This window comes from Dipodomys spectabilis, unplaced genomic scaffold (genome assembly GCF_019054845.1).
Source record: "Dipodomys spectabilis isolate Male_0828 unplaced genomic scaffold, ASM1905484v1 ptg000108l, whole genome shotgun sequence".
NCBI lineage: Eukaryota > Metazoa > Chordata > Mammalia > Rodentia > Heteromyidae > Dipodomys > Dipodomys spectabilis.
This window is the reverse complement of record NW_024870785.1, coordinates 2,367,501-2,388,514: the sequence shown is the minus strand read 5'-3', so window position 1 is coordinate 2,388,514 and position 21,014 is coordinate 2,367,501. Positions and strand designations below refer to the sequence as shown.

At 48.6% G+C, this 21,014-nt stretch overlaps 1 protein-coding gene across 4 annotated transcripts in view; it reads left to right on the top strand.

Moving 5' to 3' along the window:
- Positions 1 to 21,014, top strand: part of Meis2 (Meis homeobox 2) — a 186,660-nt gene that overhangs the window by 161,605 nt on the left and 4,041 nt on the right. For 2 of the 4 annotated variants that reach the window (XM_042687813.1, XM_042687815.1), the window contains exons 10-11: positions 19,141 to 19,199; positions 20,986 to 21,014. The exon at positions 20,986 to 21,014 is cut by the window's right edge and continues 61 nt beyond it. In XM_042687813.1, coding sequence (XP_042543747.1) covers positions 19,141 to 19,199; positions 20,986 to 21,014 — 88 coding nt within the window. Of the gene's footprint in view, positions 1 to 19,140; positions 19,200 to 20,964 lie in introns of all 4 variants that reach the window. The other 2 variants (XM_042687812.1, XM_042687814.1) reach the window with 1 other exon arrangement.

Below are 21,014 nucleotides of genomic sequence, written 5' to 3'. Positions count from 1 at the left end.
GAAAGTTAGTTTAACCCAGCTGTATCAGGTTCAGAATGAAGGCTTGCTTTATGCTTTTCTCTACCAGCTGGACCACATTTTTATACTCATGTCTCTTGATTGTAAAGATTGGAAAATGCTACCCGCTATCGAACCAGAGGTACTTTCTGTGTAAGCTTTTTCTGTTTGTTTGTTTTTTTGGGGGGGGGGGATTCTGTTGTTGTTTCAGCCTGTTGGCTTGTGCTTGTGAATTTGTATAAGTAGAAAGTTTTGGTCTAGAACTTTTCTGAATAAGCAATTAACAAGGCCCTATTATATGTTGTTGGTGTTTAAAAAAGAAAAAACAAAACACTCTGTTTTCCCTCCTGGTTACCGGGAGATAGCATCTAAAAGAAAGAAGCTGGCTGCCATCAGATTGCTCCCCACCCCATTCCAGGGGCCTTTCGGCTGCAGACCCCCGGCTGCAGACCCCCCGAGAGGCCAGGACAAGCAGCCCCAAATGTTCCTGACTTCCCAGCCCTCCGTCTGGCCTGGCCGTATCCACCGGCGGCCTCAGCATTTCATTGGACCTTCACAAAATTTCATTCCCAGCCAGAAAATCTCAATGCCAGTTAAAATTACCCACTTGAAGGTTTTGAAACCAGGAGATACATGTTATGTGTACGCTTGGTAGAGAGCTCTACAAAGGCCAATGATGATCCTACGGATGATGCTAAGCTAATGAATTTTTAATCCCCCTTAGGAGATTTTCATTATAACCAAATTGTGGGCATTAATTGATACATGGAAAATTTCACCTAAAATAGATATTAGTTCCAAATCCTTCAAGTTTTCCTCAGTGGTTTTCTAAGTCAGTTTGATGGACTGTTCCGTTTAGAGGAGTAATAATCTAACAACATTGCCAGTGCAAACTTCGATGTGTACTTTTATTATCTCTATCATCATACTTAGAGAACTTTGTAGTGTCTAGCTTAGCCACTGTCATTGTAGTAAGTACAACCTATTGTAACAACTCCCATCAGAGATGGGAGTTACTGACCAACCTACCAATCAATGCCTTTCATCGATGGGCGTGGCCAGTGTGCAGCCAGTGGAAGGTGGGGGCAGAGCTGCAGAGACTGCACCGCTGAGGGCAGCACCGGGGGGGCGGGGCCAGGCGGGAGATGTCTCCCGTCCCAGTGCTGGGGATGTAGAGAGCCTCGGGTGTCACAGAACAGTAAGTTTCCCTTCAAAATATAAAACATAGATGAGTGTTCCCAAACACCAAGAGGCATGAAGAAACGAAATCCTCATAATGATGAAAAGGATCCTGTTAACTAAATCAGCAAGATGGAGAACTTCCCTCCCAGCAAAGGCAGGCAAACAGAGTCCTGGAGACTGAGCTGAGGCCCAAGCCTGGCCAGGTTGCCAGCCGGCTTCCTGAAGGGCAGTGAGAAGAAAAGGTTTCAGCAGCAGGACAAGTGAACACAGCTCTTTTTCTGTACAAGTTATACTTGGACAGTGCTTATCTGGGAAGGGAAGTTACCAAACAAACTGTAAAGTAGGCTCTGGAGTTCATGCAGGTCCCTTATCACATCTGCATGCATTCTGTGAACACAGAGGCAGAGAGGGAAGGGGAGGGGAGGGGAGAGGGGAGAGGGGAGAGGGGAGGAGAGGGGAGGGGAGGGGAGAGGAGAGGAGAGAGGTCGCGTCTTCTGCTGGCTTGCTTGTTTGGACCTTACCCTATCTATCTCAACTTACCTCTTGAAAGTTCTGGCTCATATAGTTTATAAAAACAGCATTTACTTCACACATCTCTCTTTTTGTCCTGAAAAGCTATTGACAAAATTTGTGGATATCTTTTTGTTGTTGTTGATGGATCCGTTAATGCTTGGTTAATTAGAAGGCCTACTAACTAGAGTTTTGCTGTGGTTAAAGAAAGCTGGGGGAAAAAATAGGTTTGTGTGTGTTAGGAATCTGTCACATCTGGGAATTGAAGGCCACATAAGATGACTTCCCTGGAGCCACTGCCAGCTTCTTCTGTTGCCCTGGGCTAGAGCACTCACAAAGACAAAAGCCATATCTTCTCAGTAACACTTCAGCTTCTGCTCTTATTCTTCAGGCTTCTCAAAAGCTAGTCACTTCAACTCAGAACCCAATGCCCTTTAAACCTGTTTTTCTGTCATATAGAAGGCTTTTCAGATGGACTGGAGTCCATTCATCCTTTCTGAATATGTCCATATTTGAAAATACAGAAACTACCCAGTTGTCTTCTAGACGAACAGTTACCATGCATCTTTGGGAAATCCGCTGGCAGCTGGGGCGCATCTGCAGACCCCAGCAAGGCTGTGCTGTGCATGCTCTGGGCAGGCGCGTCCTCCAGGTTGGAGGTACTGTGCATCTCCTTGCTGCCCTCCTCCATTCCCAAGGACACGGGCACTCCTACGGCGTGTTCAGCGGGCAGCACCACTGACAGCCAGCTGCAGGTGTAGCTGCCATGTGATCACCCAACAGGCCCACATCACCAGCACTGCTGCCTGCAGATCCCGGCCGCGGCGCAAGGAAGATACGACTTAGCCAACAAAATGTGGCCCATGGGCAGGCTTTAGGTGGCTGTACGTCTGTAGCTATCTGGTTCTTGGGGCAAAGCAACATAGTAGACCCCAACTCGGTCCTGATAGCGCCTGCCGGCAGCCTGTGGTTCACCCTTCCTAGCACTTGCTGTGGGGGGGAGGGGGCTGTCTGGGCATCCCCCCAAGCATTGCTCTTCCGTGAGGTGCTGGGGATGCACCCCAGAGCCTTGTACGTACTGTCCGAGTTCCAGACTCAAAGTACCTGTATGAGACACGAGTTGGCAGGCACATAAATGCCGGGGACGCACGCGAGCAGAGTGTGAGAAGCGAGTTTTGAGATTTTAAAAATTATTTTGCTGATTTTTTTTTTTACAATCTTTTCTTGTGGTAAAGTTACTTCTTTCAAGGCAATCCTAACCATAACACCAATGGCTGCTAGAGAAGATGTTAGCGGCTATTTCCTGAAGCCTGTGCGCATTTAACACCAAACACTAAACTTGCTATAGCCACATGTTTATCTGGTCAAATTTTTGCTCTTCAGAATTATTTTTTACTATATTACTGCATAACAGGGCGTCGGTGTCATTTCCTTAAACAGAGAACACATGCTGTCCCTTCACCCCTGCATTCCCCCCTCCCCCCCTTATGTAAGCAGTGTTTTTGCAGGTTTCACGCTGCTGCGTTTGCATGCGTGCTCCCAAAGCAATAGGACCATACCAGCCTTCTCCCTGCCCTGCCCTGCCCGCCCCCCTCCTGCCACGCCCCCCCAGCCCTCTTGCTTTACTTGCCATTTTCTGTGGTTTATTTCTTCAGCCTATATTAATTGTACAAAGGGGTAATGTACCATGATAATTCATATATGCATATATTGTAAGTAAGTCCGATTAACCTCATCTGTTGCTCTCATTTTTTCTAGCCCGCCTACTGTTTGTTTTAGGCACACCTGTGGATTAACTAGGAAAAGTCCCCTAGACATCCACTCTGCGCATACTTAGAGTCAGGTGTCTGGAGCCACAGAGGTCAGGGATTCCTGTAGTCCATTTCAGACAGATTCCAACAGATCCAGCGTTAGACATGGCTTGGCAGTGTTGCCCTAGTGTCTCATACGGGATATGAGTGCCTGGCGGGTGTAGACATGGAAACCCCACCACAAATAAGGACACTCCCCCTACAGCCCGGGATGGGGGGGGGGGCGAGGGGGGGCTCCCGTGTGCACACACACTCTACCTACCTATGTGAACAGGACGTAAGCTTGACAGTTTAGCATGTTTCTTCCTCAGATACTGGGGAGAAGAGCCAATCTTCTGATTAGGAATTTTCAAAGACAAACTTACAAAAGGAAGAAGTAAAGTTTGCATTCCTTTATATATTTAGATATGACAGATTAAAAGCAAAGCAGGTGTGCAGAGTGTTTAATCTCCCCACCGTGGCAATCTCCAAATGCTTTGATGTTGTCTGCTTGCAAGACCCGAGACTCTTCCAGGAGCCAAATCCAGTTGACTTTATATGTTGTGCCCATCTCTTCTGCTGTTCAAAAAAAAAAGGAAAAGGAAAAGGTCCCTGCTCCTTCTTGTCTCTTTCCTTTATTGTAGAGTTTGCTTTGTTTGATTTTAAAGCTGCCATTATGTGGAAGTGTTGCAGGATAAATAATTGAGAAGAGTGCTCTGCGGGGAGACGGCTTCCCGCCTCCCCGGCCGAGCAGCAGCCTGCTCACCACGGGGAGAAGAGGAGAGACAGGAAAGCGACTTTGTAACTCACTTAATTAAATGTATTTGGTTTTTCAGATAGCTCCTCTTGTGCAGGATCTACATAGCCACTCCGTGGTTGCCGTGATCTTGGCAGGACTGGGCCTGGTATTCAGCATTTGTTTTGGGCATTGCTCCTCGATCTTGCGTGGACCTAAACTGTACTTGTGTTGAGTTTCATTTTCAAGTAAGGAGAGGTCGCGCATGCAAGTGGAGCCTGGTGTGATCATGAGGTCTGTGCCTGAGGGCTTCCTCGGTAGTTAACGTACCTTCTACCTACGTTTAAGGCAGCAAAGCAAAGAAGAGGTTAAGTGAGCAGAGCGGGCTCCAAGCAAGCCCAGTGCTGCTTTCACTGTCTTTGCAGAGGGAAAGCCTAGGCCGGCTCTCCTTTCACCTCCATCATTTCAAGAATTGCTTTGCCAATCCTTCACAGCAAATAATAATTTTAAGTGGACCAAAACAGAGCTGGGATATTTGCACTTCATGGTAATGATAGAGTAGCCGCGCTCCCTGGAGTCAATAAGCCAACAATTGAGTCATTTTTGCCTCCTGTGAGTGAATCACTGCAGTCAGCCTGAATGACAAGATTGCTTATGGAACCAGAGCCCTTCACTGGGCTGCTCTCCGATGGGGACCTGGGCTTCAGAGGGCAGCAGGTGGTTTAACACCGTTGTAAGTAAAAGCTGACTTTGTACCTGGAGGATCTGTACACAAGAAAATGGAACTGATGAGGAGCATTTGAGGTCCCCTTCCTCATTTCTTGTCTCTTTCCCCTTTCCCTGCTTCTCCTCCTGCCCTCCCCCACACAAGACACACTCGAGCCATGCGAAAGTCAGGGAGCCATACCCCACTTCAAACCTCATGCTTGAAATATGCACATCGTGATGCATGTGTATTGTGTGTTTAAGGTTGTTATTTAGTTTCTATCAATTACTGTGGAGCAAAAATTTAAACATAAGAAAAATACCATAATGATAGCATTTTTTGAAAAGTAAAACATTTCAGTGAGCAGGAAATCAAGACCAAGCATAGGGAAGGTGAGAGAATATTTTAGCTCCAGCTGGGCCTTGGTGGCTCATGCCTGTAATCCTAGCTACTCAGGAGACAGATCTGAGGACAGTGATTGAAACTCAGCCTGGGCAGGAAAGTCTGAGACCACCAAGACGCTGTAAGCAGAGCTGTGGTAGAGTGCTAGCTTTGAGCAAAAATATTCAGGGATGGCATCTAGGCCCTGAGTTCAAGCCCCAGAACTGGCACCCCCCCCCAAAAAAAAATCTAGCTCCAAACCCTTCCATCAAATGACCTCTGAGAGATCAAAGGTCTACAGAACCTCTTCAGCCGTCTTGTTGTTTTGGGGTGGGGGGAAGGGCCAGCGGTCATATTCCACAAGAGTACTGCAATGCCAGCCCTACAAATACTTAGTATCTGAATCTGAAAATGGAAATCAGAAATGGACTCAGAAAATGGAAATCCTATTTGCAAGCTGACAAATGCCTTTAAAATACAATTAATCTTAAGGATCCGAATGCGGCTTCATTTTTTTTGTTGTTGTTGTTGTTTCAAATGAATGGCTCCCAACGTTCCAAGTGTTAATAACTTGCTGGAGATTGATTGGTAGTAATTAAGAGGTTTGTATTAATCACGCTATTAAGCATTGTGACATAATAGCGAGAAGTGACTTCACTTGTACCTCACTGACTGCCCGATGCCACCGCTACGTGACCTGAGACTCCTGTTGTACAGGAAGGTTCGCTGGGAGAACCCGCACCCAGAGCGCATGCTGGGGAAATAACACCCTTAGCTACCCTGAGAAAAACTACCAAGCAGGTTTCCTGTTCTCGGTTCCTTTCCTTTCTCTTTGGAGTCTCCCCATCACGGGGCTCCTCTCTACCCCAGCTGATGCTCAACACACGCACCGCAGCCCACAGCACCTGCAGCTGCTCAGGTCTTCCCTCTGGCCTCCACATTTCGTTCTAGTCTCTCTCCTGCTGTGCCTGCAGCCCCCAAACTTGGAGAGCCCCAGATGCCATTCCTTGCTGGGCCAAGTCCTTCCCCTCGGCATCGGGACTTTCTTGTCTCCTTCTGCTCAATGGAGTCACGGTGGAGGCCTTCCACTGGGCCTCTGGTCTTCAGCATCAGACACACAGATGACTAGTCAGCTCAGACCCAGGAAGGCAGAGTTACTTCCTGTCTGTGCTCCACCCCAGCCTGGGACGTGGGGACGGGTCCCAGTGTTGACTCACTCATTTGGTTATTCACGCAGCAAACGCTGCACCTGAGGATGTTCTGTAGATGGACCTGCCACAGAGCCAGAAGCAAAGAATGAACATGTGCTCTGGAAAGCCAGACAAGTGAGCTGTGACTGCGGCCTGGCGTCAGGGCTGGGCCTGGCCTCGGACGAGGCCAGAGATGTTCTCTGACAGGAGTGTCAAGGGCGGCTGGCAGTGGGGGAAAGGCTGCCCCTGGGAAGAAGGGGTGGGTGTTGGGGGTTCTTGTTAGTAGTGATAGTGTTAATTTAAAGTCTGCGACTTGCCTTTTGGTTTATTGACAGATTACCTAATCCTAAAATATTTGTGGCAATTAAACCAAACGCAGTCAGATTACCTAATCCTAAAATATTTGTGGCAATTAAACCAAACACAGTACTAAGTTATTTTTTGATAGACTGTGATGTAAAAAATGTAAATAATTCAGATGCCATGGTTTCTCTTTCTGAAAGTTGCACCACTTTAAGAAATTCTAACAGACATGAAATTTGAATATATTGTAAAAAAAAAAAATACTTTCAAACTGCAGTGCCCGGTGTTTGCCTCTGTGTCCGTGGAGACTGAGGCTGTAGGTCAAATTCATGTGCAAATTCATGTGTGTTCTCTGTCAGGTGGAGGAGCCATGAACCACCCCCGGGTGCTAAGATATTTAAGGACTGAAGCAGACAGAGGCACACTGCTACCATACTAGGGCCCTTGTGGTTCGTAAAGATACATTTTATGTCTTTTATGATTACATGAGGATGCTAAAAACTCTGTTGCTAATAATGCCATCCCGCGGAAAAGACTGCATAGGGTGCCTCTGGAGGAGACACAGAATGCGACCTGGCAGTCAATCCCAAGAAAAGTTACTAAGGCAATCTGGAAATGTTATGTAAGATGTGGTGTTGATACCTGAAGCTTGTAGCTAGTAGGACATTGGCTCCGATTCCATTCAGTAATTACTATTGAATTACTATGTTTTAAAGATAATTGTTAGAGGTGTAGGTCTCACATTAGCCTACATCGTATTTAAATTGAGTTGTAAAATGTTGTAAACCTTTGATTTTCACCCATGGGTCCTTTTAGTAAAGGCCAGTATGAGCTGGTGAGTTAGTACTTGGCTTAAATAGAAAAAAAAAACACAACCTAAGATTCTCTGTATGTTTATGCTGCTTTGTTTGCTGGATCTTTTTCTTGGTATTGCTTGACTTTCTGTGTTTTAGTCTCATTTTTTCATATTTTGGGTTGAAGCCACGCTAAAGTTTAACACCTAGGAGATTTCTCACTCATGACTCCCTTTGCAAGTGCTAAAATCTCAGCCTCTCAAGCAAGACACCAGGCTCACAATTTAAAGACAGCATGGTATTGAGAAAGGACCAACCACCTTTCCAAGACGACGTCGGAAGCATCCTTCCTTTACACCGGCAAGAGAGTCCTTCCAAAACTCCTCTCATGCCAGTCTGGTCTGAAGCGGCACCCAGGAGCCGCCCAGCCACAGGCTCCCCTGCTGCCCCAGGGTGCTTTAGCCCCGTGAAGCGTAGGGACATTTGTTCCCACCTCAGATTGGGCCAAGTGCTGTATTTTTCACCTTAAAAGCCCATTTAAAAAGAAAAATATCTTTTGAGAGAAGGTACAGTCTGGAAGTCATTGCACTTAATGGAGTCCCTTTTAAATGTGACACTTTGTCCCATCAATTTATTCTAAATTAGTTGTCACTACCTAGGGAAGCTCTGCCCTTGATTGTCTTTTGTGATTGTTTAAAAACACATGGTATCATGCACACACACGCACACACACACACGCACACACACATACACCATATATATTTGTATATTTGCATGACTATATACTTTCTCACATTCCGGCTTCCTGTGTCTGATGAGAGCCATTATTAACATGGTTCTTCTCAAGTCTGAAATGGAACACAAGTTGTCACAACACACCACGTGACACATCTGTCATTATCTAGCCACAGACCGTCTCAGAACTAAGTGGATAGACACTGGACCTCCCAGACACAGGCCCATGGACAAAGACTTGGCAGCTGACACCGGCCTGGCCAACCTGCATGGGAGGAAGGACTGAGAGGCGGTGGTGTTTCGGAGGCAGCCAGCTTCCCACAGCTGCTGCAGCTGATCAGAAGCGAGAGCTTGAAGGGTTCCAAGGGGCTAAGACTTCATTTGCTCTGTGTGAGAGGACCCGCGTCTTCTCAGCCCCACTCTGACTGCAACTGGAGCATTGAGCTTCCCCCACCCGACCACAATAAGTGGGAATGAGAAACTGAGTTTCCAATTCTCATCAAGTCCGGGCCGTAACAGGAAAGATTCTCAGCCTTTCATCCGTTTATAGCTTTCTCTCCTTCGCCACCAAAACGCAGTGTGAAAGCGACCTCCACACCAAGTGTTCCGTGCGTGCGTTTCTGCCACCTTACCTGCAGCCTGCCCACTTCCCCATTCTGCACGGGAAGTGGGGGACGTGGCGTGCTCTCCCTTCTTAGCTGCTGGATCCTTCCAGCAGTCCCCTCCCTACATGGCTGTTCGGGGAGTTCATTCCACCACTCAAGACCTTAGGGATGCCACTTACCCCTCAAGACCCACACCCCTGCACCTGTGAACTGAATGTTAGGGATTCTAGACCAAGGCTGGGAGGTGGCGAGTGCTTCCTTCTCCTTCCCTTGCCAGCCTGGACCAGCATTTGAGTTTGAAAACACTCCATTTCCTTTCTTTCCTTCCAGTTATCTATGTTCTTTCAATCTGGCTCTACTTTCTTTCTTCCTCCAAGAAATTAGTTGCTAACGTGTGTGTGCGTGTGAGTGTGTGTGTGGTGCTGGGAGTTGAATTTAGGGCTTTGCAAGCTCTCTGCCACGCAATTCACCATTGGATTTTTTGAGGCCTTGTCTGAAAATACTTACATAGATTTCCCATGTAGTGGGAGAGCCACCATGTGACTCTGTATAGTAAGTTCATATTATATGTGAATCTTTGACCTTTTTGAGTATAGGATAAGGAATATAAACTATGACATACGCGGATTATTGTGACCCTTAAAAATTACTTGTTCTAAAGGCTCGCCGGTGGCTCACACCTGTAATCCCAGCTACTTAGCAGGCTGAGCGCTAAGGTGTGGCTTATAAGCCAGTCCAGACAGGAGTCCATGAGACTCTTTAATTAACCACCAAAAAGCCCAAAGTGGAGCTATGGTTCAAGTGGCAGAGCACTAGCCTTGAGTGAGAAAAGCAAGGGACAATGCTCTGATCCTGAGTTCAAGCTGTAAAAGCATCTGTGTGTGCACACACACCTGTCTGCATGCTCGTGCATGTGCGCGCATGTGCACACACACATTGTAGTTCTAATGAAAACAGATTTTTCCATTATACTTGCTTCCATATGCCTTGCTTTCTTTTCCTTCCCTACTTCCCACCCTGAGCCAGTTTTGGCGGGAGACACTCGGCTCTGGAGGCGGTATCTTCCAACAGGCACGTCTGCTGACCGTGGAGGAGGAAGGTGCTTTTCTAAGTTTTGACTGGCCACAGGTAATAGGGTGAAGCAAGGAAGGGTGCTGAGGAGAACCTCTGTTCCTGGGATCACGAAGGGCGGGAGGGCAAAGCCAGCACACAGTGACTGAGGGGAAGCGAGCTCCCTTCACGTCTACCATCTCCAACCCCGACTCTTCTCTTTGACTTAGGTGGTAACATCCATGAAGACCCCAAGTTAACAAGAGTGGGTCTCTATCCCGCCCCCCTCCCCCACAGATCAGCTTGAGGCCGAGCACCGCTCCGGAAGCCCGGCTGCTGGGACGTCTGGCCCCACAGACCCTAGAGAGCAGGTCAGCACGCGTGGCCTCTGTGGATGCGGCTGCTGACTTCTCTCCCGTCTCGGTTCCACAGGGAAGCTCCGTCAGCATAGATCAGTGGTGATGGCATCCACCTTCTGGCACTTCTGATGCTGCATTTTTCTAAAGCCTAGGTGTTACCTGAGCTTGCAACAGTGGAACATAGTGCAGGTGCTACATAAACAGTTTCGATAGATCTGTGGGCCCTCAGACCGAGAGCGTGTGTGCTTTTTGCTCTCTGATGCCACTGGAGAGGACACACATTGAACGTGGTCACTGCAAGCCGGCGCCACCCAAAATAGAAACTCATTCAGGGTAAACTGGCTGTCCTCCCCGGCTCTCCAGGGCTGCCGTGGCGAGGCTTCCTTCATACAGGTGTGTTGATGCCCCGGGCTGGCTGGCCACAGTCCATTCCATTTACAGAAGCTGAATTAAACAATAACTATGGCACTTGCAAAAAAAAAAATGGAGGCTGTGGGGGCAGGGGAGGGGCAGGGTGAGCTCACGGGAGACGCATGGAGGCTGTGGGGGCAGGGGAGGGGCAGGGTGAGCTCACGGGAGACGCATGGAGGCTGTGGGGCAGGGGAGGGGCAGGGTGAGCTCACGGGAGACGCATGGAGGCTGTGGGGGCAGGGGAGGGGCAGGGTGAGCTCACGGGAGACGCATGGAGGCTGTGGGGCAGGGGAGGGGCAGGGTGAGCTCACGGGAGACGCATGGAGGCTGTGGGGGCAGGGGAGGGGCAGGGTGAGCTCACGGGAGACGCCTGAACTTTGTCAGGGCCGAGGGAGCCCTGCTGCAGTTGTCAGAGCTTGTTGATGTGCTGGGAACGGCACTTTTTTTTCCGCCTGGATTTTGTGGTTCTGCCTTAGGAAAGAACGTAAAATAGAACGGAAGAACAAAGTCCCACTCTATAAATCAGCAGCTGCTCCTTGCCAGATCAAAGGAGTGACATTTTCGCTCCTGGACTAGTTGTCCACTCGAGGGCTTGACAGGCAGCTAACAGCTGTCCTGCTAGATGGTGCGGGGCTGAGCCTGCGTCTCCTTCCGCGCAGATGACAAGCTAATCAGAGGCGCATCCTCCGCACACGCCTGCGAGTGCACTTTCATCTCTTCAAACATCTCTAATCCACAACTGCTAAATAGCTTGATGCATTTTTGGCAAGCGACTGCTTAGGTGGTTTCCACTGAGAAGTAGAATCTAGAATTAGTGCTTCCAGCAAAGGTGACCAGGAGTGCTAAGAAGATACTAGATTGTAGGTCGGCTGGGATCTTCTCCTCTTAGGGTGATCTGTACATGCCTAGGAACAGAAAGGGAGCCAACGACAAGTGTGTGCAAGTGGTTATCAAGTGACCGGTTGGTTCTCGAGGCCTAGTCAGGCTGTTGTATTCAGAGATATGAACAGGAATGAGGAGGAATTGGTAATTCTAAAAATGGTAATTCCTACCTTTTACATCGACAGAGTTGCATGAAGCTGTAGATCCATCTTCCCCGTCCACAAAGTTGTTTTCAGAAGCACTGTAAGGTGTGCAGGTATCCAAATGTGGCACTGTAATGTCAGTAGTAAAACTTACAAAGTATTCAGCTTCTAGTTGATTTCCATCAGTAATAAACCACGTACAGGGTGCAGCTACATGCTGCTGTTATCTATTGACTTGGGTCTTGGACCCTAGATAGGAATACCTTTGTTCAGTGTTTTCAAGTAGCTTTACAAGTGCATGATAAATAGCCATCCATGAATGATCCGGTAGCATTTTGTAAGAGTAAACGAGCTTCAAAACCATAGCCTGCTGTGATGTTTTGTCACATGCCACCGGGTGTGACTGTAGCCATGGAGTAGGGTTCATTGCAGTTCAGTGTTATAGAGGACATAAAAGACAATTCCTCATCTGTGAGAAAGTTTCTCAAATCTCACTTAGAAAACAACTCTACAATTGGCCGTGTGTACCTTGGCCATAGAAGGTTAACAAACTTTCTCCATTCACGAGAGACAGCCTCCACGAACTATTTCCACAGGAACACTCTATTGGCTCCTTTAGGAGGCGCAGGTGGAACATGATGAGTTAAACTGTTATAAATTGGTGTTGACACAAGTGATTGAAAGACTGTCTAGACCTCAGATGCCCAAAATGTGCAGGGGGTGTATTTTTTTTGTTTTTAAGTATAAAATTAAAATAAAATAAAATTGTATAGTTACATGAGTAAGGCAATGAGTCCATTTCCTATCGAGCATTGTTACCCCCTCCTTTGTTTTTCCCCAACCATCCCTTCCCTCCCCACCTCCTCCAGCCTCCCCAACTCCTGCACTGAAGTTGTGAAGTTCGTTTTCAACCTAGTGTCTTGTACATCTCATTGTTACAGTGGGGCATCCTGTATCCTTATTTCAGCATTTTGTTATTTCCCTTCCCCTCCCCCAATTAGAAAAATGTATATACAAGATGCAGGACACCGAATCAAATACAGTGACAACAGGGGTTGTGCCATGGGGGAAGAACATACAAAGAAATAAAAAAAAAATCACATAGTACATTATAAATATGTTAGAAACAATAGCAAGCAAGAAAAAAAAAACACTTGTGTCCCTATCTTGGGGTTCATTTCCCTTAACATCATCTTATCTGGTCATATGTACATTGCTTTTGACCTTTTCTGCTTGTCTGAGACATATACTAGTTATTGTAAATAAGGGAAACCATGGGGCATGTGTATTTTTGTGGCTAAGATTTACAATTAAAAGTTGATCTTTGTAGTCAGGTGTGTTACCCATGGCTCACGCCTGTAATCCTGGCAACTCAGGAGGCTGAGATCTGAGGATTTTGATTCAAAGCCAGTCTGGGCAGGAAAGCCTGTGAGATTTTTATTTCTAGTTAATCTCCAGAAAGCTAGCGATGAAGCTGTAGCGCAAGTGACACAGCGTTAGCCTTGAGCAAAAAGCACTTAGGGCCAGCACCCCGGTCCTGAGTTCAAGCCCTGGACAGCACCAAAACAAAATGCAACCTTGATCCTTGCAAGTCTCCGCGTTCAGGCACAGTACTAGAGATTTGAATTTTGAATGTGCAGCAGGGCTTCTTAAATGCAAAGACGCACAGATCACCTGGAGGCCTTTTAACACAGAGATACGGGTGCAGGTGGTGTAGACACGGAGGCTACTGTGTTCGCTTTTGTGTCTTCACTAAGCGGGAAGGGAAGCTGACCCCGCGGGCTTCAGGAGCAGAGCAGCAGGAACTGGGGAGCCGTTTAGGGAGTGTGTGTCCAGACGTCCCCCTGGCTTCTCCCCCTCTCCAGCAGGTGCCTGCTCCAGCGCGCCGCGTCCCCTTCATGGCATTACACTTAATTATAGGTTAAGCTGTGATTTCTGGAAAGACCCTACCATATGGACATATGCTCCTTGTAGGAGTGAAACACACTATTTTCCTTTTATCAACCCAGCATGGGTATTGTTAATAGCCACACATCTATTCCTAATTATTACCTATGAGAGAACAGAGCTCTTTAGCAGCATCGGATAGGAGCATTTTGACTGTAAGCTGATATTTAATGAGTTCTTGCTATTTGCTAGGCACTGCAACAACTATCTCTCTCTCTCGCTCTCTCTATGGTAATATGATATATGCTACTTAATATATTAATATTATATAATAATCAAATCATAATTACACACACACGCTATTTCTCTCTCAAGCCTCCAAATAATCCAGGCCTACCTATTTCCCTAGTTTGTAGACAGGAAACAAACTGAGACTTGGGAAGATTATATAGACTTGCACAAAATTACCCAGCAAGCAAAGGGCAGAAAACACGAGGCCCCTGCCTCTTCCTGGAGTTTGTCTATACATCACTCAAAGGAGGGCATTTCCGGAAGAACCGATGTGGCTCCCTGGAAGTTGAGGGAAGATCCTGAGAGAAGGAAGTAGAAGGCCGCAGAGCTAGACAGGACAGGACTCAAGGCAGATTCGCAAAGCCACCAAAGGTGCATGATTTCACACTCACCCTTAAATGTTGCCAGTTTATCGATAGATCCTTTGTGTGTTTTACCGTGTGGGCAAACTGACTGGGAGCTATGACTTGCCATGTGAGAGCGTGTTCCTAAGTCGCAGACGTGTCCCCTTCTTTCACTCGCTTGGCTTGTGTCTGTTGGGGATCCAGCGTGTGGCCCCTAGTGAAACACCTTGGTTTGCGGCCTGACCCAACCAGGCATGCGCCCAAGGGCATGCTGGTGACTGCTGAGTCTGTCTAATAATTCCCTGAGTGAACGGTTTCAGCATGTCCTTCTGAGGAAAGCCTACTTATAACCCTAACTCAGTGCAGAAACACTTACCTTCTCTTTCCATACATCAGAAAACAAACAGAAACTTGCCAAGTGATTTGCCCATGCTGAGGACTTATTACTGAAACACCAAGTGGGAGCGAGCTTTGTGGCACAGCACCCTGCTCCAGGCACACGATGCTGGGCAGCAAGTGCGCAGGCAGGGCTCTGGCCACCTGGCTGCCTGCACTCCCTGCCCAAACCCAGCCCATCCCGAAGGCAGGCAGCGCTCTGCAGCGCGGGCTGGGGCTGGCTGCTTTCCCTGAGACTCCTGCCCAGACCCAGGAGCTGCTTTCCAGGTGTGGCTGTGATAGTAACTCAGCAAGGAGTTTAGCAGCCATGAAAGGGGGTGCGTGTCAAACCAACCAGCTATCAAGAATCACACATCTGCTGGCGCTGGTGGCTCACATCTGTAACCCTGGCTACTCAGGAGGCTGAGATCTGAGGATTGCGGTTCAAAGCCAGCCGGGGCAGGAAAGTCCGTGAGGCTCTTATCTCCAATAAACCACTGGAAAGCTGGAAGTGGCGCTGTGGGCTCAAGCAGTAGAGTGCTCGCCTTGAGCTGAAGAGCTGAGGGACAGCGCCCAGGCCCAGAGTTCAAGCCCCACACCAACAAAAAAAGAAAAAAAGAAAAAACAATCACACATCTTCTACCTGAACTATGCTTTGCACTAAAAGTATTTGAAAAAAAAAATGGAAGTTTCTCAAATTTCAGTTGTAGGAAACTATGCAATACCAAAAAATGTTTGGATTTTTGAGGGGATGGGGGGAGAGGAGGCATCGCTCCAGCAGGATAGTAAGGTGAGAGTTAGTGATATTTGCCATGTTAGGTAAATTCTTTTAATGTACTGGATTCTTTCTTCTTAATTTTTCACCTCTGGGTTGACTTTAAAAGGTTTCATGATTTTGGATAGTCATTGAATTTATTCCTATAATTAGGTTATTCTAAGGCTAACGTGCCAGTAGATAATTTTTAAGGAACACGCATGCTAATAACGCATTTTCTATTTGAGTGCAGTTAGAGAGCAGCAGACAGTCTTTATGGTCCTCTCCAAGATGCTGTGTGAGCCTGGGAAATAACTCACCAATCAATGAAAGGAGTGCACGTCGCGGCCCGCTCTGCAAGGACCCGCAAATGGCGTTCTCTGTAGCCCTTAAAAAACTCCCAGTGAGGGTAACGCAGACTCTCTTTTAAGCAGGATCTGGATCAGGTTCCAGGCTTGCTACCATAGTCTATACTCAGATTATGTCAAAGAACTATTTAAGAAGCTAAGAAGACTTGAAAACTTAGGGTTAAATTGTTTATATACCAATAGAGAAATACATTATATGTCTACAATCTCAAAAAACATCTTACAATGACATTAAAACTTGGGAGGATTTTTTTTCATATCCGATACAGATGAGAAACCTCGCAGTCTCTGAGCTGGGAAGAACTTGTGGGAGTTTTCATGAAGGTTGGGTGCAGCAGCTACGTTTTGGTTAGTTGGATGTCTTCAGCAATTTTTCAAATGTTTTAGGTTTGGCAAAGTCCAAAATGTTTTTTGCCAAGACCCTCTTTTCCCCTATTTTTTAAACCCGTGTGAAATTCAATCCATATGTGACTGATTCATTTACACTTAACTCATCAAAATGTTATTTTGTGAGGCCCAGTTAATATCCAAGAGCCCCGCAGAGCCTTTTGAAGATAAGTCTTTTGTCTTTCTACAACAAGTTGCATTTTTCCATGTGAATGGAGCGTGGCCCCCCAAGGGGGGAGCTGTGGTGACTTTCAAGTCTGCAACTTCATTTTTACATTTAAGTAGAATCAAATCTTGATACTCTGTTTATTCCTTGAGTACTGGAAAGATCATTTGAAAATATGTATAAGAGGAAGTGGGGAACTCCCCACGTCATGTAGTTCTGTCCATATTACATGGGAAGTTCATTGTAGCAATACTGAAGTTATTCCTCGTGTGATTCGTTTTGGCTCCATTTTATAGTCACCGGCGTGTCTTCTAAGGGTGGCCCCGGGTCACTGGTCTGGGGAAGGTATACTTTCGTATTTCAGTACCAAAATTTTCCTAGAGTCATTAAGGAAATAAGCCAGGGTTTGGGGAGTTAACAATAAAATGTATCAGGATTACCAGGAGCTGACAATTGGCAGGACTTGTACGTTCGGAGATTTCTGAAAAGTTGGAGGCCATATGTTTTTGAAATTGTGTGATTTGAAAGAATGTGGTAGAATTCTGAATCTGGCAGGGACTAGCACGATGGATCATAAATATTGTTTGAGAACAAAAATGTAGAGAGATTCAATGGAGCCCACGTGATAAAGCAAAATACCCATAACCCCTCTGGATGTGTGCGTACAGAGCTGCAGACTTACTTGCTGGGAAGTGGGCTGGGAAGGGCGGTGCGTGCACGCATGCATGTATGCGCGCGCGTGTGCATGTGTGGGGCTGGTCAGCCCTGGCCGTGGCAGCAGCCTGCAGTGGTGCCGGCCCGGCCGGGAAGAGCACAGGGGCCCCGCTCCGCGCGCCGTCTGTGTGGCTGGGCAGCCTCCGTGGAACCACCTTGTGAGTGGACCCCGTTTTTACTAACCATCCTGGGGCGTCTCAGGAGTGACCTGTGAGTGAACCTCTAACCTTGCCCGTGATGATTTGTTTGAAGGCAGCCTGCACTCTCCGGCTGCAAGCTGCGAGCTGAGGAATGGCTCAGGAAGGCAGCTTCGCCCAGATGACAACAGAAAGGAAGCAGAAGGGTGGGATTAAAGGGGAAACCATAGCCAGCAACTGGTTTTACCTAGCAAGTGGGCTACAGTACACAGGTGCGCACACACACACACACCACACACACACACACACACACACACACACACACACCTTTCCACTAGAAACTTCCAAGCTGTTCCGAGCATCTTTTGGGGTCTTCACTTGAGCCATAGAGAGGTGCACTGCGAAAGCACTGGGGAAGTGTGGAAATGGGCTCCTCTCTGAGTTGAGGGCTTCTTCTGGAAACCTCTGGCCGTTTCTCTGCCCCTGAGGTGACGTGGGTGGGTGACGCAGCCACACCCCACGTGGCCACCTCCGCTGGCAGGCGCGTGCGGCTGCCCTGCTGTCCTTGTGTGACACGAAACCCCGTGTGCGGGGCTGTGCGCTGAGACCCGTGCTAGGAGCTCGCGTGAGGGCTCCGCGAGGATCTTCACCTTAGAAGGAACACAGAGCCGGGCTGTGCCAGTGGTTCAAAGCCAGCCCTGGCGGGGAGGCCCATGAGACTCCTGTGAACCACCAGAAAACTGCATGTGGCGCTGTCCCTCAGAGAGCTAGAGCACTAGCCTTGTGCAGAAAGAGCTCAGGGAAAGTGCTCAGGCCGGGTTCAAGCCCCACGACCAAAGGAGGGGTGGGGTGGGGGAAGAGCACAAAGCTCCTGAGTTGTAGAGCTCTGCGGCCGTCCAGCCTGAGCGCGCACGTGGTCATCCATCCTTAAGTCTCTGTGTGCTCAGGATGCAGAGCCAGCATGGGGTGGGGGGGCAGCCCGCAGCGATTCCCTGCCACGCCCAGGGCCTAGAATCTGCCGTGATCCCTAAGCGGGAAAGCACTGGGACCAGGTAGCTCCTAAGTGGTCGAAAAGTGTTTTGTTCTTATTAGATTTGGAGAAATAAAGGAGATTTCTTATCAGCTTACTGTTTGCACATGAATATTTGATGGGTATTATTAAACATTAAAGTAACATGAAGTAAGCATTTATGTTTATATTTTCACCAAAATGAGGTCCAGCTTCTCGGACAAGTAACAGCTTTTCCTCTCCATTCCTGAGATTCCATCTCCACCTGGTCTGAGCGTGCCTGCCCGGCTCATCTCTCATCCCAACCATGTGTACCTGAGGCTGGGGTCGAGAGGGGGCTGGCTTTATGTCCCCAGCCCCGGGTGTCCCGGCTCAGGCTGCAGAGGCCGCCCCCAGCTGGTTCTGACCCCGGCATGACCCCGAACTTTACAGGCTTAAGCTGCAGGAGTTGCCTAAGAGCAGAAGTCTTTCTGGCCAGCACTTATTACTGCTGTGTTGGTGATAAAACTTCAGACAGCCTAATTGATGGCTCTGCTGACCTAACAATACCTTCTGAACCAGTGCCAGGGCCTGGTCTCCATTTATGGCCAGCTGCAAGGAGGAGCTGTTCCCTCAGGATCGGCCAGGGGACAGCTGCCCAGCCTGTGACCTCTACCCAGACCCCTGCCTGTGCCAGAGGCCGAGCCGGGCTGGAAGGAAGGAAGCTTTCTCCTGGAGACGGCTTGTCCTCCCCAGCTGGGGGGTGGGGGAGCACAGGGGGCAACTGGCTGTGCATTCGCTGCCAGAGAAAATGCTTTTAAATTGAAGACAAGGCTTTTCAGCATGCACGCATGTGCGCGTGCACGCACAGACCTTCTTCTCAGTTCAGCTATTCACGCAGTGTTCTCCACGCAGAGGCGGAGGTGGGTGACGAGGCTTCTCTGTTCTGTTTCAGGTTTATTAATGCCAGGAGGAGAATAGTGCAGCCCATGATCGACCAGTCGAATCGAGCAGGCAAGTTGCAACCGGCGTCAGTCCCCGCGCGCGCCCGCACGCGGCGCAGCCTGGCCCTCAGGTCCGGCGCAGGAAGTGGAATCACCAGACTAAGGCAGCCCCCAGGCATTCTGGGAGATTTTTTTTTCATCTCCTCAAAAATTTGCTCCAGAAAGCAACTTCACTAATTGGTGCTAATTGGAGATTCTCTCCCCGACTCTCTTGAGTCTGCTTTCTATTTTCTTTCTGAATTGGTGACTGGGTACCAGCGTGAGCACCGCAGCTGCGGCCCCGTGGCCCTCACCACCCGCGTCCCGGCCCCTGGGTGGGGCGCCCGTGGTCTCTCACCTTTCACCACTCTGGAGTCATGGCGACTACACTTGCCGCATGGCCCAGCGGCTCTGCGTTCCACAGCAGCGGCCACGCCGCCGGCCAGCAGAGCCTCACGCACATATTACACAGCCACTGGCTGAGACACACCACACACCCACCCCCCAGGTGCAGTTACCATACAGTCCCCAGAGCCAGCCCGACCGCTCCCCCATCCACCTGCCGTCCACCCCCATGCACTCCCTCCCACCTGTCCCCTCGTGTCCATCCACCCCACCTGTCCACTCCTGTCCACTCCCGTCCATCCGCTCCCATGCGTCCGTTCCTGGCCACTTTCCTTTGACGCAGGCGTGTCTGCCCTTGTGGAGAGGTGCTGTTCTCTGTCACAGGGTGACTTCCAACCCTCCTCTTATGGGTGACAGTCTCACTCACAAGGGCCCTGACTTGAGTAAATACTGACTGTGTTTGTTTGCCAGTTCTGGGGCTTGAACTCAGGACCTGGACACTGTCCCTGAGGGTTTTATTTTTGGCTCAAGCCTAGTACCACTTGAACCGCAACTACACTTCTGACTTTCTGGTAGTTAATTGTCTCATGGACTTTGCTGTCAGTGTTGCTTTGATCTGGGGATCCTCAGATCTCAACCTCCTGGGTAGCGAGGATTACAGGTGTGAGCTACCAGTGCCTGACTGAAAATTACGCATTCTTTTCTTTTGTCGATCCTGGGGCTTGAACTCCGGGCCTAGGCGCTGTCCCTCAGCTCCTCAGCTCAAGGCAAGCGCTCTATCATTTGAACCACAGCGACACTTATGATTTTCTGGAGGTTTATTGGACATAAGAGTCTCACAGATTTTCCTGCCAGGGCTGGCTTTGAACTATGATCCTCAGATCTCAGCCTTCTGAGTAGCTAGGATTACAGGTGTGAGCCACCGGCTCCCGGCCAAACTACCCATTCTTTAGCATGATTTCCCAACAAAACTGAAATAGCATCCCCATTACCAGAGGCCAGCAGGCCTAAGATGGAAAGATTTAAAACAACTGAAATAGATAGCTGCCAGGTTTGCACTTTCTTTGGTGTGGGTAAAAAGGCAGATATTCAATTGAATCTGTCTTAAATCTGCAAAATTATACTCAAATTTCATAGGGCGTTTTGCTGTGGAAGTGTTTGTAAGCTCCTTGAGGTCGCGGGGTCACAACCCCCCCCCCCCAGCTCAGCTGCTCCTCCCACCACCACAGCCTCCCCTGACGGGCCAGCAGCCACGCCCACGGGGCTGCTGGCGGCCTCGCCCAGAGTGTTTTGTATGTGATTATTCCCGTGCACCGCACACCTGGTCGTGCTCCCCTCGCAGCCCCGTCCCATTGTTGCTGTGACATTTCCTTGCTGCAGAGGGACAGTTGCTGATGGTTTGGTATGTCTTCTCTTCTTTCTCCTCTGTGTCCTCGAATGACTACAATCAGGTTTTCTTCTTGATCCTTCAGTGAGCCAAGGAGCAGCGTATAGCCCTGAG